At 39.9% G+C, this 19,795-nt stretch overlaps 1 protein-coding gene across 1 annotated transcript in view; it reads left to right on the top strand.

The window, feature by feature from the left end:
- LIX1 (limb and CNS expressed 1) overlaps positions 1 to 18,851 on the top strand; it is a 41,231-nt gene extending 22,380 nt beyond the window's left edge. The window contains exons 3-6 of the mRNA XM_073346218.1: positions 4,680 to 4,820; positions 10,460 to 10,555; positions 15,594 to 15,671; positions 17,520 to 18,851. Of these exons, the coding sequence (XP_073202319.1) occupies positions 4,680 to 4,820; positions 10,460 to 10,555; positions 15,594 to 15,671; positions 17,520 to 17,804 (600 nt within the window). The 3' untranslated portion in view covers positions 17,805 to 18,851. The remainder of the gene's footprint in view (positions 1 to 4,679; positions 4,821 to 10,459; positions 10,556 to 15,593; positions 15,672 to 17,519) is intronic.
- The last annotated feature ends 944 nt before the right edge of the window (positions 18,852 to 19,795 follow it).

The following is a 19,795-nucleotide window of genomic DNA, read 5'->3' as shown; positions in this document are numbered from 1 at the left end:
TTCCGTTTTCTTGTAGACCTGTGTGAAAAGTTTCTTGCTCAAGGAATTGCTTGGGTCAATTTTGGTTGAGCATTTTTATATCGGAGGGTAAAAATATCAGCTTTAACAATAAACCAAGTTCTCAAACCTTATTCAGTGTAGGGAAGGAAAAATACTCTCACTTTACACATTAAGAACAAGTCTGTAGAATTTTCCAGCTACAGTGTTTGTCTCGTGTCTTTGTTAAAATAACCAGGTGGTTGCAAAAATCGCACTGACATTGCATTCATGATTTTTCAGACCGTAAGGGTCAGTGAAATTCATCTGAAAGTTCTGCAGATGAAAAACTGTAACCTAAACTATATAAAGGAACTGCAGTTTGAATGTTTCAGGGGAACTGCTACATGAGCTTCTCTCTCCATGTAAGTGATTGCAGTACTAGTGAAAGGTGCTGAGTTCAGCCCATAAAACTGAAGTCCTGAGTCTATCCCAGTAACAGCCTGCACAGTAGAGTTCCTTTTCAATGTTTTCATTCTTTTCTGTCGGAGGACAGTACTGGACAATTGCTCTGCCCAGATAGGATTCTATTCTTTTTCATGTGTATGTGAGGTGCTACCACAGTATTATTAGTGCTGTGGCATCGTTAGAAGAGGGATGACACTCACCTCACCATCTCTATTTCATCAGACCTGGAATTACTTTCCCCCAAGGCTTTTTAAGATTTGAGTCTTGGGGGGAGAGCTAGCTGGCTGAAACTTGGTGAGACAGAAGGGATGTGAAGCAATAGCTACAGGAAATAACTGTGCGCTTACTTATTTGCCCACCTTTTGTTGCTCAGGTTTGCTGGCTGGGGGGAAGGGATCTTGTTAGATCCTTACCTGTTTGGGAATATCCAGACAGCAGCCCCGACAAGAGTCCTTTCCTCATCAGTGCTTGGAAACAAAATTGCCACATTTGAACATTCTTTTTTTTTCTTCTTTCAATTTTATGGGTGAACGCCCTGAGTTTAATATGGGGGGTGAGGGTTGATCAGGTCTCAGGCCTACACCTATGAGATGCAAACTTTGGCATAGTTGCCCCTTTCTTATCCAGATTTTGATTATAATGTACTCAGTTTTGGGGCAACACTTGAAAACTGCGTAGAAGCTTAGCTGGATCAGAAAGCAGATGCTTCCTTACTTAGCAGTACTTTGGGTGGGGAACATATTACATATGTGCTCCAGAAACTGTACTTTTCTCATCATTTGCTTCCAGGTGTGATGAAAGGAATTGATTCTGATCTATGAAGCCCTTTATGTTTTGAGCCTTTTGTGATTTAGAGATTGTTTCTCTTCTCATGTTTAATCTGGCATTTGAGATCAACTAAGGATGCTTAAGCATACGTTCACCTGAGGTGGGTTAGTCCTCCTGTCAGCTCTGGAACTTACTCTCTTGCCCCTAGTGATCCCACAGAACCAAATTGGTTGACTTTTAGGCCACATTGCAAATTTTATTTCTTTTTCCAAGCTGCTTTCCAGACTCAAATTAACTAATATGCACTTGAACAGGGCCCCCATCTCAAACCTAATTGATACTTCAGTGTCACGTAGGTTTGGCCCAGCCACCTCTCCATCATGACAGGGGGACAGCTGGGCCAAATTTGAGTGAGAGACATTAGGACCCGGTGCATGGTATCACAGTGCCACTTAGGGGTGGCACAGCCACCTCTCCATCGTGAGGAGTGATTTGAGTGAATGGTGTTACAACTTGGCTCGGTGGCTGTGAGGTGAGAGATGTTGGGGGCAGCTTTAGGGTGAGTTGTGGGTGGGTTGAGACTGGGGGCAGGATGTTTGAGGGTGAGTGGTAGGTGACCATACATCCTGTTTTGGCCAGGACCGTCCCTTTTTTAAGCCCTGTCCTGGCTGTCCCCACTTTTTTTGGCAAAACTGGGCATGTATCCCACTTGCGCTTGCCAACGGATCATCAGTTGGCATGAGCAAACAGTACAAATGCCCAATTTTGGCAAAAAAAGTGGGGTGCAACCCCTAGTGGGGCACAGCGGAACATGTGGGTGGGCCGTGACGTCAGCCCCACATGGGGGCAGGAAGGTCTTGAGCATGTGGCTCGGGCTGGCCCCACATGGGCCTGGGGGGTGAGGAGCTCAGGCCAAAGGGGGTGAATGGCATGGATCATCCCCAGACAGGGGGGGCAAGTGGCTTGGCCCGGCCCTGCATGGAAGGGGCTTGGGCTGGCCCTGCATGGGAGCGGGGAAGTTTGGGTGAGCCCCAGGTAGTGTCCTGTTTTCCCTTTGGGGAAATATGTCACCCGAGTGAGTGAGGAACAGTGTGGGCTGTGACTGGTTGGGCTGAGGTGATAGGGACTGCAGTGAGTGGGCTGGACATGGGAGCTGCGTCCCTCCTCAGCCAACCAGCTACATTGTTTAAGACGTCATATCCAAAGCTGCTATAACTGCTGGTTACTAGCTTTCAATATGCGTAAAGTTATATCACTGTAGACCTCCTACCATCTCTCTTCCCTACCCCCATCCACTGCAAGGGAGTATAAAGATGGAGCTCAGTCATGGGACCAATCACCAATAAAAAAGGGTGAATGCTCCCTTAATATTCACTGTTCCGCTATAACTTAAGCCCTGATAATTCAAGACTTCTTTGTAACATTTGAGTCAAACAGCCCATGCCGAAAACTTTTGCCCTCTGAGAAACTAAATTAAAATTTTGCCCTTTTACTCCCCAGCTCAAATGAGTTCTAATCAGTTTCATTCTCGAGAGACTGAAAACATTTAAATTAAAGAAAAAATTGTAGAGGGAAAGTCATATGTCACAGTTTACAATTATAATATATTTTGCTTTTATATCCCCTGTTACATTTAGAAAATGTTAAGGATTGTTCTACTCTTCCAGATTGGTAGATCTCTTGATCTCTAAAGGCTTACCATTTTCTTATAAATGTATGCATCTTCTTTGATCTGCTACTTTGCTGGCCTTACTTAAAAACTAAGTTTCTTTTATCTGTCATTTTCACTGGGTTTCAGCTTCACAAAGATGGTTTACATCTAAATTATTTGGATTGGTTTTTATTATAAAGTTTATTATTAAAAACATACAAGTCTGAGTTTTGTTCTCTGAATTTTAGAAAGCAGAGATACTTACATGCAACCTACAAGAGAATATTTAAAACTAATGAAGGAAAACCATAGAGTAGTAAAATGTGTTGATCTAGACAACTCTAAATGGATATAAAAGGTGCATGGAATTGCTCACAGAAGGGTCAAGTATTTTACATATCATGAGTAGCTGTGGGGTTAGGCTTCTTGAGGCATGTTCAAAATATTAAATTTAGTGAGTAAAAATTAAGCTATAAAAGGGGAATTAAAATGATTTTCCTTTTAGAAAACTCATTCTTTAAACAGATGGGCTAAGAATGGAACGTTTGTAAAAAGAAAGCAAAATGGTTTTCTTTGGCTCTAAACATTAAGTTTAATCACTTAAAAAGATAAGCTTTTGAAACATCACAAGTACTTGTTTTTGGTGAATATACCTGCATTTTCCTTGCTTATAGAGAGGACAGAAAAAATCATCTTGTTCATAGGTGCCCAAGTCTCCCACTGGTAAAAGAGCACATCTGTACCAAGGGATTCATCCACAGCCAATTAAAGTAAATGGAAAGACTGCCACTGACTTCAGTGGGCTTTGGATCAGGCTTTAAATAACTCAGGATCTGAGGAAAGCTGATGGAAGAATCATTTAAATGTGTGTGTTGCTGTAAATGGGCAATCGCTAAAGAGTAGCTAGTGAGTCATACACAGGGTAAAAAATGAAGGTGTCTAATTCCTGACATCATATCTAAAAATTATCACCTTCTATCCACGTTGCCTGTATGAGATGCACTTCAGCAGAACTCCCAGTATGTGATAAATGAATAAACTGAAGAGGTCCCTTCTGTATTAATTTCTGTTTGTTGGTGGGATAGCAAGCACGGTGCTTGAAAGTGCTAATAAGATTTTCTCACACTATGATTAGAATAGAGGAAATTAATATGAGCTTGGATTTTTAAAGGTGTCTAATGAAGGGAAAGTCAATGGAAGCTGGGAGCCTTGCTCTCAGGCTCCTTTGAAAAACTGCATCCATAGAATGTTTGGATAATACTGATTAGCAGAGCTGGTCAAAAAATGGGAAAACAATTTCACCAAGAAATTTAGGGTCTTTTCTCATGTCTTTGTTTAAATTGGCTCTATTTTTCATGAATGTCTCTGTTAATTTTTACCCATGTTTCTATTTTTTTAAAAGTTTTTATTTTTTATTTACCAGAAACTTGGTTTTCAGTGAAAATAGGGTTTGCAGTCAATGAAAAAATGTATAGACTTCAAAAATTATTTCAATAAAAATTCAGTAAAAATATCACAGAAGTTTGCAAAAATTAGAAATTTTTGATAATGTTGACAATTTAGTAAGTTTAGTAAGTAAGTAAAAAGTTTCATTTTGGAGAAAAGGCAATTTTTCAGTGAAAAATATTTTTGTGTGAAAAGTCAACCAGCTTTACTGATAAAAGCACGTTGGCCAATGTTTGTGTAGAAATATAATTTTCATTTGGGCTTTGAAAGGACTTTCTGTTGTATTAATAAAGACAAAAATAGGCCTAAGGTGAACTAGAGTAGTTTTCCTGAGGTCTGTAACTCGCTCTGTATTAATGTGCAATTTCAGTGCTGCTTAAGCAGAGCAGAGGCAAGACGAGATGCTGCAAAAGTGGCTCTGATCAACTCTCTGTTCAATGAATTGCCCTGTCGCAAGATCACAAAGGAATTCATTATGGAAAGTGTTCAAGAAGCTGTTTCCTCAACCAGTGTAAGTACCAAACTATGTTTCTTGAGTTGTTGTCAGCAATGTTGATATAAAATTGTAGCTAATTGAGGAAACTACTTCAATGGAATTAATATTAGATCCTACATAACTCTGTCTTCATTGATAATCTGTTAACTCTTTAGTAAACACTTAAAAATCAGATACAGGCTCTGGAACGCAGGGAGTTTAATTTGCTTATGTAATCTGTAGGGGACTCTAGTTCCAGATCCTTAATTTATTTCAATGTATCTCTATTTCAGTGGTTTATTCCTTAACATTATAGTTACTCTGGTAGGGAAATGAGTGAGGGAAGGAACCTTTGACATTAAATACCAAAACTGAATCAACCACAATAGAGGGAAAAGACCCCCGACATCTGCATTGCTGTCCATTGTGCAGGACATCAAGTGAAATCAACTGTGTGCTGTTAAGTTAAAGTTTGGAATAAAAAACCTAATCTGATAACCAAAGACTAAATGTCTTTCAAGGTGGTTATTATTTAATATTTATTTAATTGTACTGCCCTGGAGGCCCCAGTCTAGATCAGGGCCCAGTTGTGCTAAGCACTCCACAAACACAGAGGGGAGACATGGTTCCTGCCCCAGAGAGTTCATACTCTAAGAGCAAGGAGACAGATATTTAGGTGATATCACTGCGGCTCTGCTGCTGCACATCAATGGAGGTGTGCTGATGTATGGTAACTGAGGATCTGGCCCAAGGTCTGCATTTTCCTTCTTCCCAAGTGTGTGTGTGGAGTGGAGGAGGGGGATGTTATAGTTTCATTTTTAATTATCTAATGTAAAGTATGAAAAATGGGAATATTTTTATGTTGTGCACTGTTTTCAGCTATCATTTTCTACCAGCCAGAGATGGGTGCATTTCAATATTGGGTGAAGTTTAACAAATGTCTAACACATATTATATACATAGCTTATATGAATGATTCATATATATAGCTAAATATAAAATATTATAAGCTGATATAAATAAAACCCATCTACATTTATATAAGGCTGATATAAATGTAAAATTAGTTTATACCTGGAAAATGTCCATGGAACAAGTAACGGATGAGCTAAGCTTCAGTATCCCCTCCCACACTATTGAGTTAATGGAAGTTGACTGTTCTCAGCACCTTCAAGGAGTGGATCCTAATAGTTGTAATGAATACTTTAGATATTTTGAAACAGTGTTTGAGGACCATCTTGCACTGTCCTCTCAATTAATGGAAAGTGTATGGCTAAATTTCCTGCATTGCTTTGAAAAGATCAACCAAATCTGGTTTTTTTCGTAAATTACCATACGTAAGTAAACATGAGCGGGAAAACATAATTCCTTTGTAAACTTTCCTAAATAGTTTCAAGGAACAATTTCTCTCGAACTCCCATTAACTCTGGCCTATCACTTCTACTTGTCCCCGACTGACATCACTAGGGTCTGGGTTTTTCCAACTATTGTCATGGTAAAGATTGGCCGAACAGACTTTGGAGTTATAATTAAAAAACAAAACAAAAAAACAAGACTCAATTTCTAGTTCAGCATTGTGTCTAAAATCAATGTAGGATGTAGCAATTTTTTTTAAATGAAAGTGCAGGCTCACTGATAGGCTTATGTCCTGGATTGACGAAGGGTTCGTTGAATTCTTCCCATCTTTTCAGAAGAAGCTTCTGATAACAAATGTGGAGTGGATTTAAAATAGTTTAGAAACACTGTTAACAGCTTTTAGTGAGGCACATTAGTTTTCCCCTTTTCAGCTGAAAATCTCATTCTCCTTTATGGGATGGACCGGGAAAAGGGAAGAGGAGTTGCTATAATTTAGGTGAACTGATAGAGCAATGTAAGGAGGCCTGGCCTATATCTGGTCTGTGGATGAAAGGAGAGCTTTCTTTCCCAGTATGTTGACTCTCATACACTTTGGAGGAACAAAAATCCATGTCAGTTTGGAAAAATGGGGCATGATTTATTTATACATGAAATTTAAAGAGAGGTTCAATTTAAGGTAATTCATCATTTTTTATGGAAATTTTGAAGGTAAAAGGGTATACACTTTGCAGACTTCAGGGTGGATTTCCTCAGGGATATTTAAAAGCCAGCATAAATATTTCAGCTGCAGTGTGTTAATGTTACAGCATTCAAAAGCTATACATTTGCTGACATTTCAGTTAGAGGAACTACCTTGTGTAGGGATCGGTTCAACTCTGCACAGCTGCCACTGAACACCTAGAGTTATGAGAGGGAATTTATCAAAAGTAGTTCACTCAGATGCTCCTTTTTTAGGTTTCCAAAAAGAAAAAAATAAACAAATTCAAATTTATGGGGAATTTATCCACTTCCTTTCCTAGCTACTTCATGCTACTCCAGGGGTCCATTGAAAAAGTATTTGCTTAATTATGACTCGTGCCACTATAGGTCCATCAATATGCCCTCATTATCATAGAGATAGTGTATGGGACTCCAGCTCTGAACAGTCAGCACATAGGTACCAGGGTGATAAGTCTTTCATAAATGCCTGCAGGTAGACTGGACTAATTTAACTGACATTTTTGGTGGATCATCTCAAATAAGTAAACCTTGATGAATGGGCAGCAGTCCTACAGAGCCAGGAAAAGACTGGGGACAGGAGGTAGTTTCATATCAATAGATCACTGAGACAGTGAAGAGCGAGCGGGTAGAGGGCAAGAGGCATCAACATGAAACACTATGTATTTCTGAACTACCACTGACTCTCAGATTAATTCAGAAGTGATTTGGAGAGTTAACTCCTATTTTTTTATTTATTGGAAATTTCCGTTCCAATCAAAAGCCAAGCCCCATCTCAAAATTCCAGTAAGTCACTGAGGGCCCTTTGAAGCCAGTCCAAGTAACACATCCATTGCCAAGGGCAGAAAGTGGCCACCCAGCTGCCTGAACAGGAGGGGGAAGCAAAGGGGGACATTTGATGAGGGTGTGGTGGGTTGCACTTTCTTCTTCGAGTGCCCACTGATGTCCAGGAGCAGTGTCGCCATTTTCTTCAGCTCCCAGTGCCCCTGCAGGCTATAAGTCGGCCTCAGTGGGTCTTCTCTGGCTTGGCCTTCTGGCCAGGTCACATAATCCAACCACCTCGTGGGGTACAAAGAACGCAAATAAAAATAATTTCTTGGCCTTCAGGATCAACTGCAGTTAAAATGGAATGGGCTTAATTTCCTTTCTGCAATTAATCCAGCAGGGTTCCTCCCACATGCCTGCCCTTGACTGTGGTGTGTCAGTATGGGCCACTCATGACAATGCCCTTCCTGTGTCACAAACTCCATGAGCTATGTAAGGCTGGCCTGATAGACCTTATAGTCTTCCAGACATGCTTCCAGGGTGTTGAGATGGGGTGGGGGAAGAGGCCAAGTGATGATGTCACTCTCCCTCTTTTATACTTTCTTCCAGCTGCTAGAAAGATCTTTGCTGTGAGGTGAGGTCAGTCAGCCGCCATTGGTGAAGCAGTCTCCATTGCATATGTCTCTTCTCTAAGGAGCTTCTTGAATAATAGATTGTTTTTTGATGAGCCATTAACACCGTCTGGGCCCTCCTTTGTTGCAACTGAAAGGCTGGCTGTGGGCATTCCCAACCTCACAACATCTTTCAGTAGCACGTAGAGCAATACTTCCTAACTTCACAAACAATCCAACAGGCTATTAATGTTCAACAGATCAAGACTTTTAAAATGATACCTCACAAGGCATACTTCATACAAAATATATCATAATCCTATCACAGTGGTGAATATGGGGGTTATAAGGTGCTATTTTGAAGTACAGAGTGTCACACATAGATACATCTGTTTCTATTGGCCTGAATCTGTAAGAATGGATGGGGGCAGCAGCTGTGATAACAGGTGGTTTGGTTGTGGGGAGTGTGATCAAGCTAGTCACGGGCTAGCCCTGAAGCTGGTTTCCAGTGTGATTAAAAGGATACAATGAATGGTTCCCAAAGATAAAAGACCTGAGATTTTGCTGACAGGTCATGGGCTTATCTGATACGATGAAACCTTGCAACTCTCACAGGCTCATGTCCCCTCCCCCCTTGTGAATCTTTTGTCCCCTTTACAGGAGGGAGGGAGAAGGACTCAAAGCAAGTTGAGTCCCAGGGGTAGGCTCAGGGGAACCTACTCTGAGTTATGGGTTATTTGGTAACCCCTGCACTAGAATGCCAGGTATAAAGGAATATGGAGGATGGGTGGGTAATGCCCCTCCCCTGTGCAATAAAAGTTGCAGCCTACCACTTAAAATTCATGTATCCTCACTTTGCCATCATGTCCAGATCAATCAGATGTGCTTCATCTTTTTGGCTGAATATGGGGCATCAGAAGCTACTAAGCACATCCCCTGTGTGATGGATGGGGAAATCTCCACCTGTGGACAGCTCTGAATAATAAATGAGACATGGACCTAAGGTTGGGTGTGGGACTTGTAACCTCATCACATAAAACAAACATGCTACAGAAACAAACACCAGGACCTTATCTGGTGGGCAGCAGACTCAAACAAGAGATCAGCTTCCTGTGAAGAATATTGGAGCATTGGTCAAACACATAAGGAAGCCCACATCCTGAAAAGTCCCATGCTTACGGACAAATCAGTAATGAAAAATGGATTTTGGAATATGAGAACAATGTAGGAAACTACTAAAACTGCTCAGATAATTAAATAAATTGATAGATAGCATCTTGATGTCCTTGAAATCAGTGAGTGTAGTTGGACAGGTCTGAACAAAATGCACTTTAAGAAAAATAAATAAGACTATCATCTACTCTGGGAATGTAGATGGTAAGCATAACACGGGAGTAGGAATTCTAAAGTTGAATGAAGCTAAGCAGGCACTGACTGAGTGGGAATCAGTCAATGAATGTTCTGAAATGGTCAAATATATGACCTTCATCTCTTTCGGGGAGATACTGGAAGTCCCAAATTAGCCCTTTCTCCCATCACACACTTATTTTCATGAGTGGCAGGTTTCTTGGTGAGAGGGGGGGCCCAAGACTCAGCATCCTACTTCTCAACCCCTCCAGTGTGCTCTCTTTTAATCTGGAGCAGGTCACAGGGCTTCTACCCAAGATCAAGCCTATTTTGTGTAGGAATGGCTCCCAGACATGTCACTAGAAGTATGATTGGAACTACAAAAGGGCGTGGGGTCTGTGGGTGAGCACAGCTCAGCACATCAAACAAACACCTAAGCTTCTGGATGCTAACACAAACACAAGCCTTTAGAGGTTCAATCATCTCTAGTTAGTCTTTTTTCCCCCCTGTATCCCCACTCCAAGTGATGATATGATAGTTGGAGTCCTCATTCAGCATCACTCCAGGAAGACTGGCAAATCTCCTAAGGATGCACAAGGTTTCCTGTTAGGAAGATCAATATTTAACTAGAAATAAACTGTCACAGCACTTTCAGAATTCCCACATGGTGCTGGAAAGGGTTGGCATCACAAAGGATCATGTCAATGTAGCTGTGATTCACTGATCTGCACTTCCAAATAGTTTATCAGGAAAGGGAAGGAGGGGCATGACAGATGGTTCAAGTTTTCAGCACTGGAATTTTTTTCATAAATTATTAAAACTTAGAATATGTATAACCAAACATCCCAGTACTAATCTCTTTCTTGTTTCCTTCCCAAGGGTACTTTAAGTGATGCGGATGACCCAAGCACAAGCATCGGGGCCTATCATTATATGTTGGAGTCAAACATGGGGAAAACTATGTTAGAATTTCAGGTACAAGAATATAAAATTGTGCTTCCTGATTTATTCACTTTTGAATAGTTAAATCTGAAGACAGTGTGTTGGGTAGGCTGACTGATATCAAGAGGGAACTGTCAGACCCTCTGTCCACCTGGCCCGTTGCCTTGTTCTCTGCTTTCTCTGTTTTGGAGCAGCATCTCTTCAGGCTTGGTTATTTGTTTTTCTTCATGGAAATGCTGTATGTCTTTACTTCATCCAGCTCATGGTACCTAAAAAAGGAAGGTGTTATGTCTTCTGTAAAGAAGCATAGAGCAGCTGAACCTGAAAAAGAGCTTTGATCAGAAAGAATTATGGTTGCTGTAGAATGAAGTGGACGTAGTAAAGTACGAATCTCTCCAAGCAGGAAACAGCTGTATAGACCACCTCAAAGAGCTTTTTAGGCTGGGATGCGGCCTGCTTCTCATGAATCCAAGATCTGTGATATCCAGTTGTTACCAAGGTACATCACACCCTATTAAAGATCATCAGGCTATCAGGTTGGATTGATAAATATCTTAAACATAAAAGGCCCACTTCTTCCTCTTGACATTAGTACTTGGTGGTAGACTCACATGACTTGACACATGTTAAAATAGGCTTCACAAAATACCACTACATATGGAACATGCAATAATCATGCACTAACTAACAGGACTTCACCACTTAACAGGTTTATCCAGCATTAAACTTAATATTTGATTGTTGTTTGAATATATGTTGGGAAAATACTTTTTTAAAAGCTCAACTCATTTGTAAGTCTTTGTGTGTCAAATAAAAGTAGTTGCCTTTCAGATGAGGGCTCAGGACTGTATGCCTTTTTTTCAAAGTACCTTCCAGCAAGATGGCTGACCTCCCCTTTGTGTCAGGATCTCCCATGAAGTCCAAAGCGCTTGGTTCCTTTCTCTTCTGCAGTGAAAGATAATTTGGGATTATTTGCCCCTCTTTAATAGTCCAGTGAACCTTTGGAATGGATTCATTTGAATGTTACCCCCCAAGGTAAAGTTTATTCAAGCTGCGAGGAGGCGACATGGAGTCTCCTGGTGAAGGAAGATTTATGCTGGGTTCTTCTCCCACTGGTACTTATTAAAATGCAAATTGATCTGGCCCTGCAATATCCCCCCCTTGTTAGCTTGATTTGATTGTTGTTTGAATATATGTTGGGAAAATACTTTTTTAAAAGCTCAACTCATTTGTAAGTCTTTATGTGTCAAATAAAAGTAGTTGCATTTCAGATGAGGGCTCAGGACTGCATGGCTACAATGGGGAAAGTTAAATTAATATCACACTTCTAATTTGAGTGACTAAAAGCCATAAAACAAATACCAATTATCATACAATGGCAACATCATGTGATCATGGCTATTCTAGAAGTGGCCCACCTCTCTTCTTCCCTGCTCCTCGGCTGCCAACCTCCTTCCATCCAGATCTTTGGTGTGTGCATCTTCTGATTTCCCTGTTCATATCCTCCATAGTGCTATATTCATATTCAGCACTTGATAAATGTTGACCGAAATTATCCAGCTGAATTTTTTTTAAAAATGACTTTATTCTAGTCCCTAATTAAAAGTGGCAGTTGTCTTAATCTGCATTATTGGAGAATATGCCATGGGAACTAACCAAAAATCTGATAGGCCTCTGCAATAATCAGCCTTTCAATTAACAGTAATGTTCTCTATTTGCACATATGCACTCTTATACTGATTAGCTATATCCTAAAGACAATGCAAGTGTTCTACTGCTTTATCACTTACAGGGAAGTCTGAAGTCCAGCACTGCACATTAAATTTGATTTTACCATGAATAGCTAAATGCTGTGTAAAGTAATGTATACAGGGAAGAATATTCCTGTTTTAATGCCTGGTAATTGGGGGGAATGGTGATTATGTCTTGTACTTTGTCAGCTAATCTTTTCAAGGTTATAATTCAGTCAGAGAGATGTTGCCCCTGATTCGTGCCTGCGAGCATTTAATATATTGTAGAACTAATACAATCTCCAGGTAGGTGTGTTTGTTTATATCATTCTAAATAGCCAAGACATATTTAAAAACCTCATCCCATAAACATGTTTCTTTCATAGAGTTCTATAAACTGGGATGAGGTTTTTAAATATGACCCACCTATTTTTCAAATTCTCATTGAATGAGGTATTTGCTTCTGAAGAAAAATAGACTAAGGTGTGCATGTGAATCACAAAGTGACTATAATTTAGGTTTGGGATTTTTTTTTTAAATGACAATGTTTATGAATTGAGACTAGCTCAAGCACTCCTCCTGTGAACATTCAGATTTGTCTAACAGAGGCAAGCAAATACATACACAATGTAAAGATCAGAATCAAATTAGTGGACAGAGGAAATGGCTATGCAAATGGGGTGGCACAATCTCACTATTACTGAGAGATGTGAATTTTGAACTAGATTATTTTGAGCAGCCCAAGCAGGTTGGCTGAGCTGTACTCTGCTGATAGTAAACTTCAGATTTGGGTTGATGGATGAGCGAAGGATACCAATTCAAATTTTAAAAAAATCAAGAGAAATGGAATGATTTAGTGCATGTATTAAGATCAACAATTGAGAAGAGAGGGTTCAGATGAGATGAACTGACTTTTCAAAGATATTGACAGTCCTTTTGCAATAACAATGTGAATATCTACAGGGATTCAGAATCTGTAACGGCTCAGTTCTTCTGAATTCCCATTTGTATTTTCTCCCTCTCTTTAAGTACTTATAGAAGGTTATCAACAATTCTTTAAATAAAAATCTTAATATTTGCTTTTTAACAAACGTGTAATAATATCACATAACAGATTATTGTAAAGTATCATTATAAATACCTACAGCTTTCACAAATTTCTCTTCAGTTATGCATGTGAGAAAACATGCAGTGCTTTTAGCTAACACTTCTGTTTACAAATGTCCCTTTTTCCTTAAAACGATCTATCTCTTTGCAAGGCTTTTAAAAACCTCCCTTTTTGCATTTTAGCTTTTCTCATACTTTTAGTTGCAGTTCTCTCTCATTTCCAAGGAGTTGGTGCTATTTACCGGCCTCTGGTTTACGGTTTGAGGCCACATACTACATCCTCTCTAGCAAAGGAGGGTTTTGGGTCTAGTACTAGAGGCGTGGTTAGGCCCTTTTCAAATTATTCATGTGAGAAAAAATATTGGGGTGTTTTTGGTTAACATTTAAATTTTAACATGTCTTTTTTAAAGATCCTTGATTTCCCTTTAACAGGTCTCGTCACAAATTTTTAAACCTCACTCTCTCTTCCTTTTATATTTTGCCCTTTTTCTTGCATTTAGCTGTGTTTCTTCATTATTTTTTTAAGGGGTGGGGATACTCATTAGGCCCTGGTTTAGGGGTCCTGCCCTGTCCATCAAATCCTGTTGGTTTTCCTCACTAGGTAAGGTGGGCCTTCCCATGAGGGGTCAGGAGTTGGATAGGATTAGGACATATCCTTGAAGGGCAAAGGTTTAGGTCATAACATTTCTGGTACATAGTCATTTCCAGTACATCATTTCCTGTGACATCGAGGTAAAGCTGGACTCCCAGTTAAGGCAGGATTTTCAGTGACATCTTTATCTCATCCATCAATCTAAATCTAATGTTTACTATGGGCAGGGCACTAGTGTGTGCACTCAAAGCCAATAAAAAGTGCTGTGTCTTCTCTCATGATAAACACGTCTGAGTGTTTGCTAAATATGTTCCAGGCACCAGTACAGATAGATCTTGCAGAAGTCCCTTGCATGCACCCTGGAGCTAACTCTCTCTGAGGCCTTTAGTGGATCATTTAACATGCCTGCTAACTTTCTCCATCTGTAAAACTGAGGTAATAAAATTAGTAGTAAAATGTGCGCTCTAATGCACAAATCTAAAAGAAATAGCTGACCTTATGTTTTTGGGAAAAGTTTACAAAACAAAGTTTTTTAAATTAATGAATCTAATTTAGCAGCTTTGTAAAAGAAACCGTATTTAGAAGTAAAATTCTCTGCGCTTTGCATGGAATGTGGGAAGCTAAGAGAGGCTATTCTTCTCATTAGTACTCCAAATGTAGTAAATACTGAGACAATGACTCAAATTGAGTGCAAATGTACACAGTGTAGCTTTTGCCCTGATAAAGCATGTAAGCCAAGCTGCAATTTTAAATCCATTTATTTTTATTGGTGCAATATCTATTCTTGTTTCACTATAAAAAATTGGTAATTTACAAAGTTTCCATTTCATTTTACCCTAATAATCAGTGATAATTTGATTGGGGAAGGCATCTGTTTAAAAACTGGTGTCCCTCAACAGAAGTTTATTAGATTTGGACGTGATGATCTACTTTTGCCTATACGAGGAAATGTATCATTGCTAGTTATGTAGCTATTTATATGTGAAGGTAACCCTGTTGAATTCAAAGAACTTTCAGATTACTGATATGTGTCTTATAGTGCTGATACAATACTGCTTCAGTTTGGTGTAAGGGAAGGGGTTAGGTTAATTTCACATGCTGAACAAAATTTGGTTTTATGTGGTGCCTGCATACTAGAAGTATCTCAGTGCAAAGAAAATAATTAAATTTGTTGCCATGCAGTCACTATCTAGAAAAACAAAGATATTCTACTGTGCTTTCAACAATAGTTCACACATGCTGTCGATTTTAAGGGGCTGGTACTTCAAGATACTGGGTGCTTCTTGTGGGGCGCTGAGTGCCCTCAAACCTGTGACTAAAGGCGAGGGTTGCTGAGGCCACAACTCCTAACAAAGATGCTCAACATGTGGCAGAATCAAGCCTAAAACCTATACTTTGAGAGTGGGAATATTGTCCAGCACACAGGGGTTATTGCCTGTTTTCTTTGAAAAGGGCCATGGAATGTCTAGCTTCCAGCTGCATGTCCATATGCCTTTCATTAATGCCTTACATCCTTTAATGTGATTAGGGTCAATTTTGTTTCTTTAAAATAGTGTAGATTTAGGGTCATACTTGTCTTAAAAGAGCAAAAGTGCCACTTTTGAAGATTTCCATCAGTATTCAATGTGCTTTCATTCTGCAGGAGCTGATGATCGTCTTTCAGCTGCTGCATTGGAATGGAAGCCTTAAAGCCCTACGTGAAACAAAGTGCTCCCGTCAGGTAAGATATTACAATTAGCTCCCACTTTGTGACTGGTTTATATAACCAGGAACCGAGATCAAGGGATTCAGAGAATCAAAAACAAATTTGTGCAGAGGTGACAGTTGGAAGAAATTGCTTTTCTAAATCATCTCTTGTGATGACCAAGCAACAGTCTATTTTGATATAACTAAGGTAAAAGAAAACAAAGCTAGGCATAACTATTAGCCTCCTTTGTTTTAATTCTTCTTCTTCTTCAATTATTTAAAGTTTGCGCTTACCCTTCCCATTTTAAGTCCAAAAGTTATATGGATGCTCCATTTACATTTGGTCCCCAAGTACATACTGTAACATCTATAAATAAAAATATTTTCATGGCTTTTAATTTTTTTTATTAAAAATGTTTTTTAACAAAACACTTTCTCCTGCAGTGCCTGAAATCCAAACCCTGCAGCACCAAGAAAGTGAAACTGACTCTAAACAAAACTGGCCCTTGAAAAGTAAAGTTCTTGAACAGAGTTCTGCCCCTGGCATTTATCTGTTGCCATTCGTTGTCTAGTTACCAATTGACAAAGATGGAAAATAAATAAGCAGGAAAATTTACTGAAATAAACTATAGGCGAAACTTCTTATTCTCATCTTATGTTTTTGTGAAAATACATGGAAGTATATCAGGGTGAATGCTTACATCTTAAAGATAATGCATGCACCCTATACAGTATGTTGTCCAAAGGGGAAAAAAATCACTTTCAGGCATCTGTTAAAAAAGTTGCTTTTCAAAAGCGTACTTGCAAATATTAACTGGGCTATGAAGAACCTTAAAAGTGTTGGTACACAAATATACTTTCTTCTTACCAACATTCCTTCCAGACTCACAGATGACTGAGGGCAGGTCTACACTACGGGGCTAAGTCTACCTAAGTGACGCAACTCTAGCTACATTATTCACGTTATTCACCTTAGGTCGACTTATTCCAGCGTCTGCACTGCGCTGGGTCAACAGGTCTCCCATTGAGTTACCTTATGCGTCTCGTTCCAGTGGAGTCGATGGGAGATCAATCGGAGATCAATTTATCGGGTCTTCACAACGCTGCGCGTTGATCCCCCAGATAGTGAAGACAAGCCCCGAGGTGTTCTAATTTCCTCTTCTAAAAATATTATGCTTATTCAATGTTATGCACGGTTAAACAGTTGCTGTGTGTCATCCCACATGGGGCTGGATTTCAGTGGTGGTTGATGCGATCTTGGTGCAGAGTCTGTATATCTGTTTCAGACCCTGTTCTGAAAAGAGCATTCACAAGAACAGAGCCTTCTCTGTTTGTAGGTCATTACACACATAGGCACCAATCCTACCAATATTTATTTATGTGTTTAGCTTTTCACATACACACTCACGCTCTCTCGCTCCCCCTCCCCCCCACTCAACCTGGGAGGGTGTGGGGGAGGCAGTAAGAAGTAAGCGCCCATAGCATACACATAAATCTTTGCAGGATTGAGACCTGTAAGAGTCTTCATAGTGAATGATGTAATATAATGTAAAATGGTATATTGGTCGCACAAGAATTCCTTCAAAATCTGAATGGCATGTTAACAATATAAGGATTGTTTTAAAAAATTCACGAGTATATTAAATGTTCTAATTTAAAATTAAGATTAGGGTGTTACATTTTTCATCATTAGATTTATGATCACATTAGCTTCTTTTAGCTAGTTGTGTTTGAAAGATACAAATTTGCTGATATACTCTGGAATATCATATTGGCTAAAATTTCAGAACAGAAGCTAGGAAGTTCTGCTAGAACCTGTTTGACTAAAAGGAGAATCTCTTTGTTAATAACTTATTTCTGTTGTGAATTTCTTGGGTAATAGGAAGTAATTTCCTATTATTCCCAGTATTCCTTAGATGAAAGGATGAGAAGTCATATGGCCCTGGACTGGATTATGAAGGAGCAAGAATCTCCAGGAATTATTTCCCAAGAGCTACAAGTGGCCTTGAGAGAGCTGGAGGAAGCCAGGAAAGCTGGACAAGAATTGCGGTTTCACAAAGAAAAGAAGGAAATACTGAGTTTAGCACTAAGCCAGATCTACAGCGACCAAGTAACCTCATCTTCAAATGATGATCAAATGGACCTGGCCTTAAGTGGCTGTCACTAGCAGAGCCCTGCTGCCCTGAAGTAGGATTATAACACTGAACTCCAACATACAGCCATTTGCCATTTTGTATATTCACTCGAGGAGTTGAAGTAGTCACATTTTTGAAAGAAAATATTTTTCAGCTTCAGCTCAGCACAAAAACACAATCCTCTGGTCTATTAAGTGATAGCTTTAATATACCATTCATATAACCTGAATGGAAAATTGCTGCAGAAAACTTTAGTGCATATTGGTGATGGACTGTGTTGATCAGTACAAAGTCTTCCTCACCAAGAGAGCTTAGTACAGAGATGAGGAAAATATTTGGTCAAAGGGTTCATACAGACCTAATAAAAAAAAAGCTAGAGATCACTAATACCAGGTGATGTGAAGGACTATAGTTTATGCATAGGGGCCTATTACGCCCACAGACTTTCTTCTACACTGTTCTGGTTTCCTATTGACAATGCAAGCAAATAGTATGGCTGAAGTCCATGTAGTTTATTTTCTCACTGTTACTGTAGCAAGATGCTTCCAACAGCACAAACTGTAAAAAAAAATTTAAAAACAGCTTTTCTGCAAAAGCCTCACTGCATTTACAACTGCAAACCAGTACAGGACTTTTGACCTTTTATGTCTAAACCCAAGCCAGTTTGGGTACCAGAGCAGTGAAGCCATGGCAACACAGGCTTCAGCTCATGCTACCTGAGTAGGGTTCTGGATGGGCTTGTACAGCCTGTGCTGAAGCCCACGCTGTTGCAGCTTCAATGCTCTGGTACCGGAACTAGCTAGATTAAAGCTAGCCGAGATACATCTCTCTGTGCTGCAATCATACCCTGGGATTGCAGTAGAGCTAGACTTCGGGGTCTTACATTTTACACTTTTATTATTGCAAAAATACAAGCAAATAAAAGCCAACTAAAATTAGAGTGGATTGACTTACTTATACTATGTAAAATGTAGTGTGAATAACTGATTGTCAGGTGTTAGCATATTATAAATACCCATAGCTTATTTTGTAATAAGGGTGGTGGGGGGGGATTGAGATCTGCAACTAACATTTAACCACCAAGGGCCACATCGGGAAATAGAAATTTTATGGCAGGCCATGAATGCTCACAAAATGGGGTTGGGGGTGTGGGCTCTGGGTATGAGAGGCTTGGGGTGCAGGTGGGTGCTCTGGGCTGGGATTGAGGGGTTTGGAGAGTGGGAGGGGGATCAGGGCTGGGGCATTGGGAGAGGTTCAGGGGGTGCAGGCTCTGAGCAGCGCTTACCTCAAGTGGTTCCCGGAAGCAGTGGCATGTCCATTCTCTGGCTCCCATACAGAGGTGCTGCCAGGCAGGTCTGCACGCTGCCCCATCCGCAGGCACCGCCCCTGCAGCTCTCATTGGAGCATGTAGGAGCCAGAGCAGGGCGATGCTGTGGCTTCCGGGAGCCACATGGTGTGGGCCCAGCTGGAGAGCTACAGCAGGACCGAGCTGTGTGGTGTGGCTTGTGGACCGTAGTTTCCCCGCCCTGACCAAGAACCTGATTCTATAGTTCTTTCTCAAATAAAATCATCTGACTGGAAGTTCTTTTTCAATTAATTGAATTGACTTAAATTAGCATTTTTCTTGTGTAAGTAGGGCAGGTCCAATCTAGTACTCACAGTGTTATGAAAATATGGCCATTAATACTTTTAAATGTCATGTATTTCAAAGTAGAGAAATGAATACTTTGAAACAAAACTGCCTCATTCTTTTACCATCCAAAGTAAAGTTAGGGTCCAGGAAAGTAGCCACCTGTGAAGCAAAAGAGGAAACCAGGAATGGTGCAACAAGAATGATAGAACTGCTGCTGGAAAACCATTCACCTTACTAGTGGTGATGGAAGCATAGCAAAGCAAATCATAGCTTATCTGCAGAGAAAAGAATCTTGACGAGATATCAATTGTCTTCAAGCTTTTTTGTGTAGTGACTGTCTTTTAGTCTGTTTGTACAGGGTTGAATACAGTTGGGGTCTATTCTCAGATT

This window comes from Lepidochelys kempii, chromosome 5 (genome assembly GCF_965140265.1).
Source record: "Lepidochelys kempii isolate rLepKem1 chromosome 5, rLepKem1.hap2, whole genome shotgun sequence".
In the NCBI taxonomy this organism is placed as follows: Eukaryota; Metazoa; Chordata; order Testudines; family Cheloniidae; genus Lepidochelys; species Lepidochelys kempii.
The sequence above is the reverse complement of the archived record's forward strand: the minus strand, read 5'-3'. Positions and strand labels throughout refer to the sequence as shown.